The sequence below is a fragment of the Ornithodoros turicata genome, chromosome 2 (genome assembly GCF_037126465.1).
Source record: "Ornithodoros turicata isolate Travis chromosome 2, ASM3712646v1, whole genome shotgun sequence".
Lineage (NCBI taxonomy): Eukaryota > Metazoa > Arthropoda > Arachnida > Ixodida > Argasidae > Ornithodoros > Ornithodoros turicata.
Genome location: NC_088202.1, coordinates 97454827 through 97475616, shown reverse-complemented (window position 1 = coordinate 97475616; position 20790 = coordinate 97454827). Strand labels below are relative to the sequence as shown.

At 44.3% G+C, this 20790-nt stretch overlaps 1 protein-coding gene and 1 long non-coding RNA gene across 2 annotated transcripts in view; both read left to right on the top strand.

The window, feature by feature from the left end:
- LOC135385819 (neural cell adhesion molecule 2-like) overlaps nt 1-20790 on the top strand; it is a 598454-nt gene that overhangs the window by 531920 nt on the left and 45744 nt on the right. Inside the window, exon 14 of the mRNA XM_064615351.1 lies at nt 20556-20668. Coding sequence (XP_064471421.1) covers nt 20556-20668 — 113 coding nt within the window. The remainder of the gene's footprint in view (nt 1-20555; nt 20669-20790) is intronic.
- LOC135385820 (uncharacterized) lies at nt 14349-16106 on the top strand. The gene is made up of 2 exons (XR_010420507.1): nt 14349-14650; nt 15991-16106. It is a non-coding gene; the product is annotated as an uncharacterized LOC135385820 (long non-coding RNA).

Sequence of the window (20790 nt, the reverse complement as noted above, 5' to 3'; positions counted from 1 at the left end):
AAAATGGAAGTAGCTATGAAAACACGACGTCGCATTTCCGTGCACTTTGGTAGTTTACACCGCGGATAGCGAGAATAGGAAAAAGTACTAAGGGGGTAAACAGCACAAAGGGGATGCCGGCGTTGCGGCTGATGCCCTGCCTTCTTCACTACAAGGCGAAGTTTCCACTGCAACCTCCATATTTGCTTTTTGGTTTCACGTGTGTCACTTTGCGGCCATCCGTCCTTTCGCTTCTTAATGTATATACGCGCACGCATACATACATGCACGCACATACAAAGGAACGCGGCCGCAATCTGGCTGGAAGTTCGGTCTCTGAGCGACAAAGGGCACCGACGGCCACAAAGTAGATTTTCGTCGGTGCCCTTTGAATACCAATGAGCCTGGCTGGCTAAGGAATGAAAACTGTGCACGCTCTTTGGTACTCCTCTCAGCTCCACGCCTAGTGTTCAGGTCGTGAGGGCTGCAGCTTTCGTAATAGTCGTAGTATTGCTAGCGCGGCTATAGGCAATGTAGAAGAATGAAAACTTCTTCCCAGAGGTGTTGAAGAGTGAAGTACCAGCTGCACAGGTTCTAGGTGCAGCTGAACTTTCGCCACGTGCAGAGGCATCCTAATAATCGGGAGCAGACGTTAATCTGATCTGCACTACATTTGCACTGCACCATTCTACATAGTAGCTCCAACTAACCAACCATTCTGCACATACCTTCAAGACTATATTCCTACGTTCAAGTGACTACTCAAAATGACGATGTTTAGTGCCGCACACAAAAGGCAAAGCAATTAATATTAAAAATATATTTAATTCACTGCAGTGATGACAGCAACGGCGTCTATTCAACATGTTTCAGGTTTCTCCGACTCAATCCATTTCGAAAGAATTGATGTTGATGGTGATTTGCAATGACTGCGGGTACAGACTTGCTGCATGCAGTTTCTTTTCTTTTTTCTTCTGCTTTTCATTTTCTTTTTGTGCTACATATGGAGCTACAGTATGGAGTTCGATCGTGCACTTGATGAGCGATGAATGCGGTTTTTGAGAGCTGAAAAGCGTCAGTCTCCAACCAGCATCATCACGGAAGTAGTAGAGGAAAGTACAAGGACAAGGAGAACAGTTCCCTGAGTTTGGGGAGCAGACTTCTACCTTTGGGAACAGAGTTTGGGAACAGAGTAGAGTTTGGGAACACACTTGTACCCGTCGTCCCTTTCAGTTGCTCCTTAAACTCAGGGAAACGTTCCTCTTGTTATTACACCAGGCATTTTTAGACATTTATAGCCCAATGCCTAAAGATCCGGGCCCTAGATACAGGAGAAGAAGTATATTATTATACCGGACAGAATATGGTTATCGAATATACGATTGTTTTCGCGAAGTGGCTCTGTTCATCTTGATTCGAAATTAATACAACGTAAACGGAATCTCACTGGATGAACGAGAGAGAGAGAGAGAGAGAAAAAAAAGGAAAATGCATTCCGTTTTATGAATGACCCATTTGATTTAATAAAATGGCGACAGAAAGTCAAAGTAGAAACCTTCCCACTAAAGGTGGAACGAAAGACCTTAATTAAATTAGGGAAGGATATTAAACTGATATGTAATCTATCGATTATGCAGACCTGCCGGCGGTCGATGGTGGGCTTTCTAATTAAAACGAATTGAATATGCAAAAGCGACATTCCATCTACGTCGATAATTAACTTAGAAATGATAAATGGATGCAAGGGAAGGTCGCATCGGTGCGTGAACCCACACGGTGTATGGGTGCATCGCATTGCTGCTTGGATACTTCCCGAGATAACTTTTCACGTTCCACATTCTATGACTTATATGTTGAGTATTACAATACAATGTGGCTGTGGCCCTCTCTGTTTTTGGCTATGTTAGGATGCGTTCGAAGCCGCGAATTTGCTCGTTACTGCTAGGGGTGATGCGATAGCTTTAGTTCCAACACAACACTTTGGAGACTGCCTATATTCCTCTGTTGAGGTACGTGAACACGCGAGCGCCTGCGTTGACAACACTGGGGCAGTGATTGGTGTGGGAAGGCCTATTAGGTTAGAAGAACAGCTAAAATCCCCTCAATAACTTTTTCACTCTTGCGCTAGCGCACTTGTTTGTCCTGTCTTGTGCGTGCGAGGGATGTATGATCCGCGCAGCTCTGTGGAACGCCTACCTTTCCTCCGGATTCCGTAACACCATGAGTGAAGTTCATGTAGCTTCGGGTCCCATTGCTGGCCCTCCTCCGTAATTTCATTAACTGTCCTTGAATGGAAGCAGGATAATGACTTTACCCTTACTATGCGGAAAAAAAATGTTATAAGGAATTATGACGTCTGTTTGAGCAGAAATATTTATCACCGGATATTGTACCGATAGATGATTATGACAGAAAATTACCCGGGCTCTATCTGTTGCAGAGGTCCGTGGGGTTTCGGCACTGGAACTTGGTGTGGTGACCTTTAATTTCGTTTAGTTATTTAATTCTATTAATTAACAAGCTAAGAGTTAAAAATTAAATTGCATCTTAACTGTAATTAATTCAACCACACAGGAAACCGTGACGCCAAGATGTTCGATGGAATTTATTAGCTGTCAGCCAGCTGTCAGCTGTCGTAAAGATGTAAACTCGACGTAATCAATATAATATGGTGCGCCGAAGCACTCATTATATGCTTGTATTTACGCTACGCATTGTATTTATTGCCACACAGCGACTCACGTTAACACACACACACACACATAAAGAGACGATGATGAGATGGCGCTGATGCCGGCCAGCAGGCTGGGTGCTACCCACTGATCTCTATCTATAAAGGCTGGATGGCGCATGGGAGAGGGGCTCGCGGGGGAGAGGCGTGCATTCGGGCCGCCATGTTGGGAGGCCCTAAAGCGCAGTGTGCGCCCATAGAAAACAATGGGAGGCAACGGAGATTGTGAGTATTTATTGCGCTGCAGGCGTTGATCGTTGCTTGTCATCACACAATTTTGTAAGGTGCCAGTATACTGATGTATCCTAACAGTGTTTCACAGGTGTCCTGCCGTTCGATTCTTAATTACGTTATGTTTTGCATTCCGAAACTAGACCGTCACAGCAGTGCAGCGCTGGGGATTGTACTACAGTACGTTTCCCAGCCAATATTTCAACAAGAAACGATGTGAGGTTAACAACCACCATGTATGTAATATCCCGTGCTACGTTCTGGACAAAAATTGTTCCATAAAGAACGGTCCGGGAAAGGATATACTCGCATGGCAGAAAGAGATCGTTCTGTAGAATCACAGCCGTCGTTTTAGCCGTGTATCGGTTTCGTATGATTTATATCAAGCACCGCCGCAGAAAGTGTCTTTTAGTGAACGACTGCGGTGCTTTGCCTCGCAAATATGGACACACCGAAGCAGCCCAAATACGTTGTGAGCGTGATTTAATTGCTTCACGCAATTAGAACACGCTCGTTAGGACAGTTAATCAGGTAGTGATGTAAGCTTAATCAATTAAGTTACTTAAAAGTGGTAACACCTCCTTGAGACAGAAGATTTACCTCTTTTTGAAGTACAGCCCTTCTATGTTTGTTTGTTTCTTCCTTCATTTGTTCTGATTATTTGCAGGCGCAGTTGTGCCAAACTGAATGTCCTTCTCCAGTACTCACATGCTTTTCCTGAATACAACTGCAGCGTGAGCAAAGCTGCTTAGGAACGGGGGCCTGCTATCCAGTGCTGACTTTGTCATGCTTGTTATGTGGAGCACGTTCGAAAAAATGCAGCTGCACATCTGAAACTCCAATGAGTATCATCGTCATCTAAAAGAGAGCGTCGTAGCACCGTTGTGAGACCAGACACGCTTTCTGAATACCTTCTATGGCACCTTCCGCAGTTTGCACAATTTTGTTCAGCATCGAAGTCTCTCATAGGAACCACTTTGCATTAACTGTGACTCCCATCTGACATTTTGATGTGCAAGGGCCTTCTTGCACTACACACGTATGATCTGCAACAGGATAATTGCAGCAGGACGATTTGGAGCTTGAAACAGTTGTGATTTTGTCATTTTGGCCCTCGTGTACCCCGTCTGTGAAACGTAAACAAAAAAAAATCTAACACGATATGCTTTTGTAAAGAAGGTCACTGATGGTGAGTAAAGAGAATATACAAGTTCAAGTTTATTCAACATTTTATATCATACATTATATTATTCAACATTTTATATCAAGTTTATACAACATCAAGTTTATTCAAGTTATTTCTTGCACTTATGCGTTTCAGGATACAATGAACGTGCAGGGAGGTCACAAAAGACTACATTTATTGTTTTATGACCTTGCTACAATGATAATATATATTTTAGGAATGACAATGGACAGTACAGGTACTCTCTCTAAATTTGTAGCACTCAATTTTAGGTTAGCATGAGCAATGAATAGCAACTTCCCTCCTGGTATTTTCTTATATATGATGAATTTTGAATTTAATGTGATCAAATATATGTTAATATAATAATATATATAAGAATATAATATGTGATAAATGAATGTGATCAACAGTAGATGTAAACAACACCAGTAGCCAGAGAAGTGCATTCTGAAGAAATAATTTTCTTCTTATAGCATATATGTGCATGCCTATTAACTGAAACAATTATCACGGTTTTAATTTCTGAGAGTGTACTGTAGAGACGGCTTAGATCTACAACAGTTAATACAAGGTATTATATACTGTGAATCCCATGTTAAAAATCCCATGTGACACATACTTTCTTGAGGTGCTGTGGTAATCAAAGTTTGTGGGCATTACGCAGGTTCTGCACCCATTTCTTGAGTATGTCGAGGCAGCTGTGAAGTAACCTGCATTGATGATGATTATTCCAATTTTTATGGTGCATCGACAACAAAGGAAATAATACATCAGAACATTGGTTTGGGTGCAACCAGTTAAAAATGAATATGTTGTTTAATAAATACATTGGACAAATGTTAAAACATCAGTTTAAAACATTGTTTACAATCCCTGTATCTTCTAAAAATTAAAAAGATGAAAAACTATTCTAAAAAGAATATGGGGAACTCTTCCAAAAAGAATTATAATTTTTATATTGCTGGGTGAAGGAGCCTAAAGTGTAAGGTGTGTTTCTGATGTGAACATGTAAGAAAATATGCAAAACTGAGAGAGGCTAACCACAGTGCGTGCACTGAGGTTGTTCCTTCCTGTAAAGTAGAAACCAGTGGATGAGGAACGTGATACTTACCTGTACACCCAGCCGTATCACACTACACAGATTATTCACTGGGTAGCCCTCATGACGAAACCTGTATTGAGAGACCACCCTTAAAAACTGCTTCAAATAGCACGACACGCTCCAAATTATTACTATCGTAACAAGCTGACGATACAGCTCAGACAAAGGCGTTATTCAAGTCGCGCCACACCACCGTTACGTAGGATTCTTTGTCACAAATCAAACCAAGGCACAAAACAATACCAATACATGAAAAAAGGTGACAATCGTGGTCTCATTATGACGTAATACCGAACTTGTGCGTGAAGGTAATTCAAAGAAATGAATGTGGCACTTGCTTCCGCAGAGAACATCGTGTACCATGCTAGCAATGCATGCAAAAAAGCGCTCGAGTGCTCGCACATATATTGATAACAACACTACCTGTGTAGTGTAACGTGTTCTTTCAAGCATATTATGCAATCAAACTGTATTTGCCGCCGGGTAAAATGCAAGTGTGCTCGATTGAACGTCGGAAGAGCGATCAAGCAATCTGCATCCAGTGCTCGTTTTGGGCAAAAAAACACTTCATAATGGTCAACTAAATATACAGAATGAACGCCTATTTATTCCTCGATAAAGAGTGACTCACCTGTATAAATTTAGGTCCTGTAACCTTCCCAGTACGGTTGGTACGACCGTAATTGCAAAAAGTTGCCATGATCGCTGCGGCGACTGTTGTGAGCACCGTAAGATGGCGGCCGGTTTCTTCACGCTCGCGCTCCCTATCCGCGATCCAGCCTTTTACAATCGAGATCAGTGGTGCTACCCCAGTGCCATTAGTAGATAGTGAGAGATGATGATGGAGATGATGATGGAGATGATGATTCAGGTGATCAAAGCAGGGCGGAGAGGCCTGTTGGTGACAAGAAATTCCAAAGGTGACGGAGACCTTCACAGGGGTGGCATACAATACAACGGCCCATAGAGAATACCGTGCCGCTGGACGCCATCTTGTCGTGGTCTAGCTGCATCCCACGTGACCACAATGCAAATGGCGGCGCCCATGGCTTTCGCCTGAGCAAGATGTAAACAAAACAGTTGCCGTGCTGCCGGTGGTTATAAAATCTTGGAACTTCATTTCATAGTGGTTATTCGCTTATTATCCAGTGAACTGTGACTTGACAGATCTCGTGTACGACATTGGCAGATTCGGGTGAATCACTAGACGAACGCCGATTTAATTTGGCAAGCTGCTGTTATTAAATATAACATGTGCTCATGCTCATCTGCGTCGTGCAGTTGATTGATAGATTCAGTATTGGGTTTTGCTATTTGGCTCATGCTTACCATGACAGAGTCCTTTCAGAGTAAACATATTCATATGGCGCAAAACAGATACAGACGAAGGGAGCAGTCGAACAACACAGGCCCACCTTTCAGAGTGCAGACTTGCTTCTAAATAGCCCACACCCGCATCAGAACATACAAATACCACACGCTGTCACCTTGAATTAGAAAACAGGAGTGACAAGAAAATAGAGAAGCAAACATACACAGTAGATACTCAGTCGCAGCGTACGACTGTGCAACTGGACATTTTATTCTTTGGTAGCGTTGGGGTGCCTTGCCTTACTCGTGGTGTATTTGCATTTTCTAACAAGATTTTGATCGTGTGGTTTTCGTAGTAATTACTTAATGCAGGTACAGACAGAGAAAGAGGGAACTGAAGTGGGGGAGTAAAGCTTGAGTCGTCTCTGTTAACCATTATAGACATAATCCTGATTATTTACATAATTTACATGATCTGATTATAAAAGGACTGGTGGTTATACTTCGTTATGACAATGTAGCATGTACTGGAACTGGAACCTGTGAAAAGTAGGGGTCTTTGGGAACTGGACATAACTCTTCTATTCCCTGCACTTTGTCAGGAAACGTGAATCAAATAGTCCTCATCATAGCATTTACAAATAGTTACAAAACAACCCCACGACCCTTGCTTTATGTACATATATCACGTTGTAAGCATCAGGTACACCTGGCGATACTCACTTTAGGTACATGTTCGAGGCATCACCCCTAGCTGTTTACTGTCCTTTAAACTGAGTCAGCTTTGTAAACATTTGCCGACATCGCATCTTGTGCATCTCCTCTGTGCGTGCTTTGCTAGCATGATGCATACGTATTTTCAAGTACTTCTGAGAGATGCACCGTATTAAGTGGAAATAGTGATTCTCTAGTGAAGTTTGCTCAAGCATGTGATCGTTCCGTATAGACCTGAAAACGCCTCTGTCCACCATAGATTCCAGTACTTGCAGGAGTATTCTTTGTAGAAGGGTCGTAGAAGACATGCCCTCTTGAAGAAGAGCCCTGCGCAGCATTTTCTCTGATGCCCTGCAGATGATGATGACATCATCTGATGGGTAGGGAAGTTTGTAAACCCGCTCCTTTTGCTCTATTAAAGAGTGGTGAAGGGATGGAACATCAACTGTCAACTGGGAAATGCACACCTCACATTTCAGGTACACGTGAAGGCGGCACACAATATGGCCGGCAATGTACACAATTACTCTGTCCCCAAAAACAGATGGCTCTGTTGGGTCCGCGAAATAGTCGTGGTCACACAGCTCGTCCTCTTCAAATTCTTGTTCTCCTGCTGCACTCCTTCCTCTTGACGTCCAGTTGATGACGTCTTCTGACCGCGGTTGTGTAGCACTGCTCACGTGAAGTATAGATACATTTTCAAGAGGTAGACAATTCCCTTTTTGACTGCTATCCACTTCTGTGTTGATGATGAGCTTTTTGTAGGCTGCAGCAAACTGCCTTGCAGTGGGGTTGTTGTTGAATCCCCCATGTGCACGTACTAGGCCGAAGAATAATTCTAGGTGGTCCTGACTAACCCGATGTGTTGGTAGGTATTCTACTGCAGACTTGGAGTCCAGGAAATCATAGAGTTGAATGATGCTCTTGCAGCATATGACAAAACCAAGGAACCCGGTCTTTCTGTTCGTCTGCAGTAGGAGTGATCCAGAGTGGCCTTTACGTAGATTATGTATGTAGGTTGATGCGATTTGCAACATTGCGCGAGCTCTGTCAATGTTTTCGGGGCACAGTGGTTTTTTCCAGGACTTTTGGTGCATATTTACCGAGTTTAACACATCAAATAAATTGTTCATAACTCTAAGGAATCTCTCTGTTCCTTGAGAGTCCTCAAATCCTGGTACAGCAAGGTCGCGACACTCATGTATGGCATCTGCAACAGACATGCTCAAAAGTTCTGCAGCAAGACTCACTTTCATGGGCTGTCGCTTCCACTGAACATGTGCTGCTCGCAGTCTGTTAGCTGCATGAAGCCCTTCTTTGTGCTGCAGTGAGTGGAGTGCTTCGATGTGGCTCCAAGATATCTCACAGCCGTCTTCATCGACAAAAGATTTGAAGTGTGACAATGCATTCCTCACTAATTTGAGCATATGGCAGGCATCAAGAAATACATTTACAGGCTCTGCAGTGTCTGGATGTGAAAAACTGGTCCTTAAATTGTCAGGCTGGAGTGAACATCCAAGGCTTTGTATCATTGATATGTTTGCCGCTGCGCCGTCACAGGTAAGGGATGCGACTGTGACCCCTGCGTTGTGCGCAAGAGATAACCCTTGAAGAACAAGATTGCTTCGCTGTTCTCCAGATATCCCATCCACAAGGAAGTACCCAATGGGCAGCTTCCATTGTTCATGTAGTGATACAAGCAGAATAACAAAAGCCTCCTTGGCTACGACACAGGAATCCTCCAAGCTTGGTCCTACAGTTGCGTAGCCATATGTGCGGCGCCCGTCCCATTCTATGTGCCTTCTGATGGCCATTTCATCAACCATAAGGCTACATATTGTTGGTGCTCCTGTTTGTTTGTTAATTGTTGCTCTCATCTGTAGTGCTGAAAGTGCTTCATTCGAAAATCCCGGCTCACCATCAACTGACGTGTACCACCTCTTAATGGTACGTGGATGGGGCAGACACGTATCAAAGGCCTGGCGTACATAGTCATATGCACGTGGCGAGTAAAAATGCAGGGTTAGTGCAAACGCCCGCAGTTCAGGGCTATAAGTGTGAGGCAGGCTAGTCCCCTTTTGTTTAGCCGTCTGTCTCATCAGCAGGTCCTTGTTAGCCCCAGCCAGGTTCTCAAGACAGCCCACCTGTTCTTGGAGCAAAATATTCTTGGACGTAAGATCTGATATGACGTGCTGTAGTTTTGCAACCTTCCGCTTCATCCGCCGTTGTGTTTGTTGCAAGATTTTGATCTTCTTTTTACTAACGGTATGGAGGTTGGCAATGCGTACAACTTCTTTTTTGAGAAAGGCCTTTACTGGTGTGTCCTCAGCCGGTTTCTCCTATGATGGCATGTAGTCAGAAGCTTTATTAGTTGTTATGAAGATAACTATAGGAAAGTGACAGTCACAAGAAATGTCATGCCATCCATCCCATGCGGAGATCAGGTATATATTTCGATGCTACTTTGCAACGAAACTGCACTATCTGTTAAAACCGATAAAAGCAGTGTGAAAGACTAAAAGACAGTACGACACAAGGATAAAAACGGACACATACACGCACAAGCACTTCTGTTGAAATAGCATGCTTGTCGGCCACAACTGTGGACCTAATTAACATTAAGATTGGTCAACAAAATGATGTCAGTCATGAAAGGGTTTCACTGCCATGATTATTAGTAGTAATTCACCTCAGTTATGCACCTCACACTACTGATGGTGACTTGTCAGCTGTCAACAGGATTACAGTCATTAAGCTAATTTTTTCACAGCCTTGCATACAGCTACACCTGTTTTATGTGTCTGCTCAGAAAGATGCGCTTTGTAACTTGTATGCCATCGTGTGTTGTAGCCGGCTATTTTGTGCCATATCGAGACCCTGAAGTTTTTGGGTTCTATTTTGTTCCCAAGTTCGGGGAGGTAAAAATTGGGCAGAAATAACTACGTCAGAAGTTTGTGCACATTCGGGAGGAAAAATTAGTATCAGACCGAATTCAAGGAGGAACCGGGCTTTTCATGGAACTACCTTTTGTTATATTGTTTATCTGCAGCTTTAGAAGTGTGCATTTTGTAGAGGATTAGTATATTGCTACCCTGAAGTGACAAGCTTAGGAACAGTGTCATGGGTAATAATCGGGTTTACCCCTAATCAGACTAGCCTAGATTTGTGGTGCAAATTTGGGGAGAAAAGGGTTAAACCCTATGCTTCAGGGTCTAACCATATCACATGCACCACCTAACACTGACAGAACTTTGCTGTGACACACTTACTGTGTAGGAAGAGCTGATTTTGCATTGCAGCTTTGCTGATGAGTGATGACTAAGAAATCAGACATGCAAATCACAGGATCTTCACAATGTGATCAAACTTGGTCAAGTCCATCTTTATTGCCTTGAACTGAGTACAATTCATCTGTGACAGGTACGTAGGTTAGTTATAATCAACAGCATGCATAACTCTACAATAAACTGGAGAATCCTTTAGACACAGCACAAAATGTAGCACTAACGCAAAGCACTGCAGAAGTAACAGCAGGAAGTGATCTTACCACAGAACCCCACCCCCAGTATGGGCCGTAATTAATTTATTTGAAGTGCGTTTTAAATAGTGTGACAGCAGGGCTGGCGTCAACGGGGGTACAGGATGGCATCCCCCCCCCCCCCAGAACTGGCCTGAAAGGGGGGCACAAACTGCCATTTGCTTTATTGATGTCTGGACGAGGGGCACAAATTTCGCTGCTTACCTCCCCCCCCAGCACCGCAAGTAGACGCCGACCCTGCGCGAGAGATGAATGATTTGGGGACTCACACAACTGCACCCCACTGTTGTGCATAACAAAACATTGAGGCTGGGCTGTACAAAGGATAGACAACACACACCCCGTGTGCTGTTTTCTGCCTCTTATTCCCCCAGCCTCTGTGTGTCATTATGGACCAGCTTACTGATTTCCTATCTGATACCTAAATGGCTCCCATCTGGCACTGTGTCCATTGCACAAAGTCTGTTAGTTGTAAACATGCAATCCTTAGCAGCTCAGAGTACTATCCTTACCACAGGGTCATGTCTGCTGGTGCTTGGAGTCGAATGGGTGAAGCGGCACGTGGATGTCCCCTAAATATGCATCGAAACAAAAAAGGCGCAAAATGAGTAGCTACGAAAGAATGTGCAAGATGATATCTCTATCCATCTGAGACCCTGGGGCTGGGGACAAGGGAGTGAAGTACAATACATTGAGGGTTTTCGACGAGTTTCCATCATCGTCACTTGATAACTATGCGCAAACATGCATTCTGACTGTCCTTTGCTGGCCCTCATATGAATGGTACTGATATAAGATTTTGGAAGCATGCAATTAGCAAAAAGTTTTGATATGCATACCATAGGGGACTCTGTAGACAACATTTGCCATTCTCTCTCGGGACTAGCTTCACCTTCATTGAATAAGCTCTGAAAAGGCAGGACACAATAGTACATGCTCAAACCAATTCAGGTGGCTACATTATGGGCCAACCAGCAGTAATGTGAATACGAACTACATGAAGACAGTAACCAGAAAACATCTTACTGGTGCTGTTGTGTCAGGCCATTCACTGGACACTGAAGTGCTACCGAGGCCAAGTCCGGTGCTCACCTAGAAATGAGTTGTGTGATACTCTGGGTCTTGTACATTGTGGTAAGCACAGTTAAAAATCCCAAAGACATATATGCCTTGCATTATAAATGCATTATGTCCTGATAGTTGTCCAATGCTTGATAACTATAAGCAAATGGTATTTGCAAGTTGTACAGCATTGTTAAACTAACTTAAGAATACTTACTCCACTGAGCTGTGGATCAAGGGGACAACATGATGTGCCCTGCTGCAAAATGGGCATGTGTGAATGAATTGTCTCATTTTATTAATATGAATTTCGAAGGAAATAAAAACTGGAGTACACTAATATCAAAATAACTAGAAAGTGGTACTAACTGCAGTGGGGTCCACAAGTGCCCCCATAGTTCCACACGCCTGTAATATGACACGGTCATGTTCATATGATACCACAATGAATGTTTTTTAGCATACGCTCACATCAGCCGAGAGATCTTGTCCTCCTGTCCCTAGGATGCTTGATGGGCCCACCATCTGCAGATTTCACAACGTCGTGAGTCAAGCTAAAATTGAACACACCCTGCAGCTGTTTACCTGCTGAATGTCAACAGGGGAATGCGTGACACCTACAGCAGGAGAAATATGTTCACTTGAAGCTCTGCTGGACGGGACTACCTCCTGATGATTTGACAAACGTACATGGTTAGCACAAAACTGAACACACACTAGAGCTCCCAGGCGATAATGCAAAAGCTGGATATTTACCTGCTGGATGTGAAGCAACGGATGTGCGACACCTACAACAGGGGCAATAGGCGCACCCAGAGTTCCACATACCTGTATAAACAGGGTCAAGCTCATCACACCACAAATGCTATAAACACCATGCTTACATCAGTTGAGAGTTGCTGCTCTCCCAGCCCTGGAATGCCCGGCAGCCCCACCACCTGCCAAATATAACAACACTGTAACAACCGACATCAATACGTGCACTATGGCCGTTTACCTGTGGAAATGAGAGCTGTTGCCCTCCCAGTCCAGGGACGCTTATTGGCAGCACCACCACCTGCCAATTTCACAACGATGTCACAAACGACGTCATGCAAAACACGCATCATAGCTACCTACCTGCGGATTTACCTGCTGAGCTCGGACCGAGGGGTGTGTGACCGGAACAGCACCTTCTCTCAAGCGGACTCTTGACAGCGATGTTCTGTCGAAGTCCATGTTTCGAAAATGTGCCGAACAGACAGCGCTGTTCTTTGTTGGCGTCCAGTCCTGCCTCCCGATCGCGTTGACCCATTGCAATCGCAGACAGGGTTCTCGGGGAAAGCTAAATGGTACCGTCGAACGAACACGATACAGAAACGGAAACTATAAGCGGTGATGGAACACGCACGTAGTGAGAGTACTTACTGGTGGTAAGTTACGCCAGACTCCTTGCTGGCGCGCGTTGAACGATTATTGCAGCCAATATAGCAGCACACAACCATCGTCACAGGTAAAGGATTGCCACTCACACATGAAAACAGAAACTGCGGAAACGCATCCGTCCGTAGGAGAAGCGAAGCAGATGACAAAGCGCGATAAAAAAATCAAGGCATGCGATTGGACGATCAAGACCACGACAAGATGGCGGTTTTGCCAGAAGTGACCGCTTGGGGGAGGCTTCAAAAATGGCGGGTTTGTGTCACCCCTGTGGAGACCTTGGTGCATATGAACGCTACTGGACCATGGGCCGAGCACATTGCCTATGATAAAGGGGTGGTGGCAAGATCTCGCGCTCCCTCTGGTAGTCAGGGCAGTCCATAAGTAGGCGGTGCAGGTCAGGGCGCACATTGCATGATGCGCAAAGGTCCGATGGCGCACGGCCAAGGCGCTGCCTCATAATAATGCCTCATGGGCTAAATGCAACATTCAGCGGCATACGGTGAAGAATAGATGCGGAGTGTCGTGGAAGGCGAGGAGGAAGCGACAGAGAGAGAGAGACGAGTCCCCTGCGTGGAGCAGAGAGTAGGGTGTCATGTCATGCAGCCACTGTGACCTCGTCTTGTCTGCAGAGATAGCACGGACAAGGGCCCGACGGTCACCTTTGGGCAAAATGATAGATTGATGATAGCTTGGTCGTACTGAAAAATCAATCCCGAGTAACGTAGATGTACATAGGTTTTCCTATTGAAAAATCCTACAAACTTTCTTACAAGATTAGATCTTTCTTTTAGGAATTCTCACAGAGGATGTGGATTCCTACAGACATTCTTACAGAGAACATATTTTCTCACATAAAATCCTTTAAATGAACTCCTGATAGTGCATCTTAAGAGAAATTTCAAGGATGGTTTTTGTGAGAAGAGATGCAGAGCTCTGTAAGATCTCTCACGGTTTCTAAGATCTGTAAGAGAACTCTTTCTCATAGAATTTCTCACAGCAACCCCATCTGAGTCATGTGACAGACTGGCGTCGTGTTTCTCTCTCTACTAGTACTCTCTACTGTGTTTCACTCTCTCAGACTGGCGCCGTGCCTCACCGAAAGATGATCTAGTAGACCGTGGCGTTCGTGGTTTGACCGTTTGGCGCCGCCATTCAAACACATGTAGTGAACGGTGCAGGAGTGTGCTGGGAATACTCAATATGCGTCCACGTAAACTACATCGAAGACGGCATGGAAGCGATACTTCACGCAAGTTTATCACGGAATCTGAGACGACATAGGAAGGCCTCAACAAGAACATTAAACTGGCGTTTTGGTATGCTGAGCACAGCAGCGTGGCTGGAACCGGGCAGAAGTAAAAATGCGTGGAGGTAAGCTCACTTAACTCATTCAACGTGGTGACTGCTCCTCAGAAGTACGCATTTCTAGAGGGCATTGCGTGTGTGTAATTGAGTGCAAGCGTATTGTAGAGGTTTACAGCTTTATCTACTTTTGTGCAGAAACCGAGAGTCATCTTATTACGACTGGAAGAAAACATACCCATACCTCGTGTTTTGAAGTGCGAAAATTTATTTCAGTAGACCAGTTCCTCCCATTGGTTCGACTGGTCGCCGAATCCGTCTATGCATCGCGTCAACTGTAGTCAGTTTAATGCTACTGTTTGCGTGAGGTGTTCGGTCTAACGTCCAAAATTTTAAAATGATTGAGGTATATAAACTAACGGTAAGGGTACGCTGATATCGGAAGCGCTGTACTGAAGCTTCCAAAATTGTGTATTTAGAATATTGTTGATCTCCCGCTAGAGAAAATTATATCTCCCTCAGCAAACCATCAAATATCGTATTTGTTTACTAGTTGTAGTATCCTCCACGCCTCTTCATTTTTTGGTAGGGGTGGCAGATGAGGAAAGTACGACAAACACTTACGAATTATACAGATCATTTCTTGTCTTGCAATTTATGTGCTGTACATGGTTTTTATGAATTCATGCTGTATTTGTTTAGGTCTTGCTCGATTGTGTATTTGTATTGCATCTTTTTACACCTTTCTTGCTCTGCAAGTCAATTATGCTTTGTGCTCTTGGACAATCCGTTTGTATGGTGACCCAAAATGCATGACTACTCTGGATGCATGACTACTATGCATCTTTATTTGTAGTTGATTTTTTATGTTTTTACGAACTTAAGACATTCTGCCTTCGGAACCTTCTGCATGCTGAACATTCTGTACCAAACGTAAGACCGTATAAACACCATGTAGATGTGTTTACGGTCTTGCGTTTGGAACAGAAGCTGCAGAATACGGAAGGTGCATAAAGCAGAATGTGTTAGGTCCATAAAACGAGCATGAAAATTAAAGCAGCGTTCGTTATTCTCATATTGGAATTCGATATGACTCGCAATAATGATCTCTTCACAGCGATATGCCTTATCATAACTAAAACAGCTTATCCCGCACAGTAGTCACCATTACCTACGAGTATAAATTAACACTCCGACTGAACTGAGCGTGTGTATCACAATTGGGGTTTTCTGGCCTAGATGATGATTTTTATTGCACCATATATGCCTGTATTCTAAAATGTGTGCTCCTTCATCCAATTTCCGCGCACACTTTTTTCTCGTGCTTTTCCAAACAGAGCATATGTAGCATCGTAATGTCACAATTGACATTATGACGTTCTTACTTTCTTTTCTTTTTTTTCTTTCAGGTGCATATAAACGATATCTTAATGAGAGGCCCTCAGATCCACCGAAGGCTACAAGGCTGAGTTCTTCTGTTCTGCACATTTTTTTTTTATTATTTAAATAAAGAGTGAACAGATTACACAGATTGTCACTTGGTGTTGAACATGTCCCCTGCAAATCTTATAAGAACATTTGGGCTGAGTCTTGTGAGAAACAAGCTATAAGAATGTCTATGAGAAACCCTATGAGATCTCATAGAGATCCGGTGAGAAATTCTATGAGAAAACCTGTAAGAATTTGGGCAATGATCCCATAGAAATTCTCTTAGGATTCTGTGAGATGTTTCTTGTGAGAATTCCTGTAGGATTTTTCAATAGGGTCATGGTGTGGAAATGTTGTTCGTAAATTGTCAACATGACGTTCGACCGTCATCATTTCAACGTATCTTATCATACCATCTCATCTGGGCTACAGTCGTGACGCTGCCCACATGGGTGACGCCAACAACGCCAATCCTGTTGGTTGCCATCACAACCGCCAACACAACCACCGCAACTTTGTTTGGATGCTGGTACGTCGATGAAGCCTATGCTCGCGCAGAGGTTGTGCAGTCTTAGATTTAGAAGGACTGCGCGAGTCTTTGTAGAACGTACTTCCGAAAGTCCCAGGGAGTCTCCGCTTTGACGTATGGCAACTTTATCAGGGAGGGGAGAAAGTCACCAAACTGTTTCCTCTCTATATCCATAGTTAACGAAGCGTCAAGGCGAGCGAAAACGAAATGTGAGAGGCTATTCCCTCTTTCCAGAGACAATAAGCGTTCAGGGTGCGACTCCTGCTCAAGGAGCAGTGGGAGCACTCGAGAGCACTTGAACATCGTCTATAGGCGGAAACTGCCTGCATGCGGCGTTCTTGTTACCCTGTACTCGCAGCACCAAACGGCGTAGCGGAGAGCACAGGCATTGGTACAGTTGGGCCGATTGGTGAACATCCATAAAGAAGCGACAAAAGGCACTAGGAGGAGGATGTAGCGAGGCTTTTAAGAGCGTGTTCCGGATATTGTTGTCATTCATATGAAAGTAAAAGTGGTTCAATGTTCGACTGTTTTCGGGGGGTGTCTGCTCCGTCCTAGTGTCTTTTGTCGCTTCATCATGGATTGGCAGCGACTGCACAATGAATTCCCACACACGTCGCGCACGTGTGTTATTAGATACGATAGCATTTGTTTGACCCACTTTTGAAGCCTCGCTGAGGCCGCGTCGCGTCAGTTTGGTTAGAGCGTCAGTCAACCTGGTTTCTATCGCCCCGTGTACTCTCCCCTCCTCCCCGTCGTGCAGTGCGCGGAACGTTCCGCCGTGCGCGCTCGCTCTCTGCACAGCACATCTCGCATGATATTGTCCACCTTGTCAAAGTAAAAAAGTAAAGAAAGGAAGTGGGAAATAAAGGATAAACTAACAAAAGGTGAAAACAAGATGAGGTAGATTAAAGGCAAAGATCACTTTAAAAGAGGATGAGGGCATACCCTCACCTCACGGTGAGAGGCGAGGGTAGGGCAGTGAAGAAAAAGATGGCACGACCTGAGTTCACAGGCTCTACATGAGACCTGTGTCGCTGAAGAACGTGAAAACTGCTTTTGTCAGACACGGCTGTGCGGGATGTCGTACTGGGGCGAATCTGCGGTAGTTGAGAATATGTGGAATATCAGCTTCAACAGCGCAAGTGGGGCATTTCGGCGAGTGCAGAAGACGAGAAGACTCATGTTATAGAGGAGCAGAGGTATCCTGGCGACATTAAGTCGTAGTCGGTGTAGAATGAAGGCTTCTCGGCGCGAGCAGTGGTGCGTGGCAACGAAATCCATCGACGGGTCGATACAGAGAGCCTGCAGAGCTAACTCCTTCATTGCGAAATGAAGTCCACGGTTTCCCTCGGAAGCGTGCATCTTGGGGTCACGTGTCCTGCCCATTTTCGGCTTCTCTGGGTATTACAGTTTATAAAAAAAGGAGAAGTAAACAGCTGGGAAATAGATGACCGTTTACTTATCAACTTATCAAGATGATCGTTCCTTGGATATGCATCATCATGAACATGATAGTTCGTTAAAAATTCCATCCGACTGCATCTCGATCGTCATGCAATTTAGCATAATTTTTCTTCTTTGTTACCATCCTTTGTGTCACTCCGCGTCTTTACTTTATTTCGTGTGCTTCCCCTGATTCACCTCACTTCTATATTGTAACGTCTACATCATTTACGCTCGTGCAGCGTCTCGCTTTGTGTCGAAAGATAGGGCTTGCACTAATTCACGTCCTTCCTGTTGGGCAACAATTCTTCAACCGCACATTCTCCAAGTCTCTGCAACGACCCACTCGCTTAGCACAACTTCGGCCCTAACTGAATCTTCCAAACAATATTATTTGGACACAACGTTGGAAACTTCCCAGCGATATTTACTAACGAAATATCGCTGACCACATTAAGGCTTGGCTGCTGTACTCCCATCGGTGTGATGCATGGGGGCGAGTCACAACTAGGCCCGGGAAGCAGACGATGCTATAGTAGCGGAGCAACCTAATTGCCTTCCGATCCGCCCATTCCGCTCCAATTACCCCAAGCTGTGCGGCAGCGACGGAGAAGCCATCGCTCGTCTGTTCTCCGTAGTTCAGTTATGATCGAAGAAGGCATGTCCAGAACTCATCAGGGCCGAGCCAGCGGCATGGATGGCTGAGGGCTTCGTCAGCTTCTTCCAGCCGTTCGTCATTCGTGCGAGGGTCAACACTTCTCGTCACGGACACGGCCCAAGTGCCGGTGCAATAACTGGCCTATCCGCGGAACGCGCGGTTCGTTATTCCGGTGCCGCTCTTTTCGTGTGCTTCCAACGTGTTTACGTCGTGCTTGTATACGTTTGCGTTACCAGATGTATGGTTGACAATTGCGTTTCCGGTTCTTCGGCAGAGTTCATTATTACGTCGCAATATATATGTTTGCGGCGTTATACAGGTTCATCTTTTTTCTAGTCCAAACATAATTGTTATTACAAAAAGGGGCTCATTGCCATATGTTAAGGGGAGTGGTTCAGGACGAGAGCCGCCGACATTTCGCACCAGGCTGTTCTTCTTCGCCATATGTTTCTTCAGCTCGGCGGGCATTACCTAAAAATAGGGTGGAAAATAACGACTGGAATTACTGACGCGGGCTTTAGGAATGACGGGCTGAATATGTTCACAACTGTTACTTCTTTTTACTGTTTCTAATGGAAGTGTTTACTTCTTAGGCGTTATAAGTATTTTTTACGTCAGCATATTGATACAATAACACGTACGTAATATTTTCCTGTACGATAATGACGCGAGAGCTTGTTGCGTATTGTACTCGCACGCCATCACTATTCCTGCTTAACTGCTAAGAAAAATAAGTGTCTGTTTGATATTGCGTTTTTAAGCTCTACACCACTACAGTGTAGAATGTCACCATCGTGCGACAAATAGGACATGTCGTCATTCTCCTTTTCACTGTACTACAAACGACTAGCTTTCAGAACCGTTGCCGCTTCGTAATATCAGTGGCTGAATCATGATGATGTGTTTTGTTATTCAAGCATAGCCTATATGCTATTAATATGTGAGTACATATTCCCATCTTTAATTATATACCTTCTCCGTATTTTTCTTCTTTTTGAAACTAAACCTAGTCTTTAACTCACCTTTAACGCCGTCGACGTTATATGAATTATATATTGTATCAATGCTATCAATTTCATCACATTTTCAAGTGTATCACTTCTTCGTTACTTAGTAGCATTGAGGAAAGAGCCGGAAGACCTGATAAACTACATCGCCCTTCTCTAAGGAGCGTGTACTTTATTTATATTGTGGCACGTACGTAGTGCATGAATACGAAACAATAAATGCCCATTGACGACTATTCTGTCCACATCTGTATGTCACTCATAGCCACAGTTGCTTCGCGGCGCTAACACACAAAAAAGCTATTCATTTTGGACAACAGTTATGCAATTTTACTTGCGTGTGTGTTGAAAGCATATAGGAGGACCGACCCACTTCCTCAGTGCTCCTATATGTGGCACATAACGACTGTGAGAACTTTAATGGCTCGTGTACTGGTGAAAACACAATTATTTGATCTGCATTTGTTTACTGCTGGTGGCCTGAAACACAAACATTTTGAAAAGACTTGACGATACGATACGTGTAAAACTGTGAGCAAGAGCCGCGGTGTAGGCCAGCAGTAAGAGAAGAATATATTCCAGTTCTCGTTGGGGGGGGGGGGGGGGGGGGGGGGCATGAATCTTCGTTCCATAGAAAGAGCATGATTTGCATAAACAAGGAATAAGCGTGTCCTAGAGCAATTTGTACCATGTCATCAAATTGCCGAAGTCCTTGGCCAGTGATTGAGGGTGATGGAACGATATAGAACCGGCTTGAGATAGGGTATTCGTAATGAATTTATCGCGGGCTTCTTTTTTTTTTTTTTTTCATCAGGCAGCCAAAAATGCTCACTGTTATGGGTCTGCTTGCACGTTATGACCTGTTGGCAACATTGCTTGATATCTGGTGGCCACTTACTTTCTCAGGACCACCCGAACCGCTAAGCAACTGCAACGTAGTGAATGCCACAGAAGACTCGCTCAAGGTTGAATGCGATCCTGGGTATGATGGTGGACTAGAACAGACGTTTCATCTGGAAGTAAGTGCAGTCTATTGTTGTCTCTAACGTCTGTGTAGACAAGTAACCATTTTGGTCATCGTTTTAGCATTCTCCCACGCAGTTGATTGGACAGCAAAACTTTTTGCGTACCTTTATTTGCC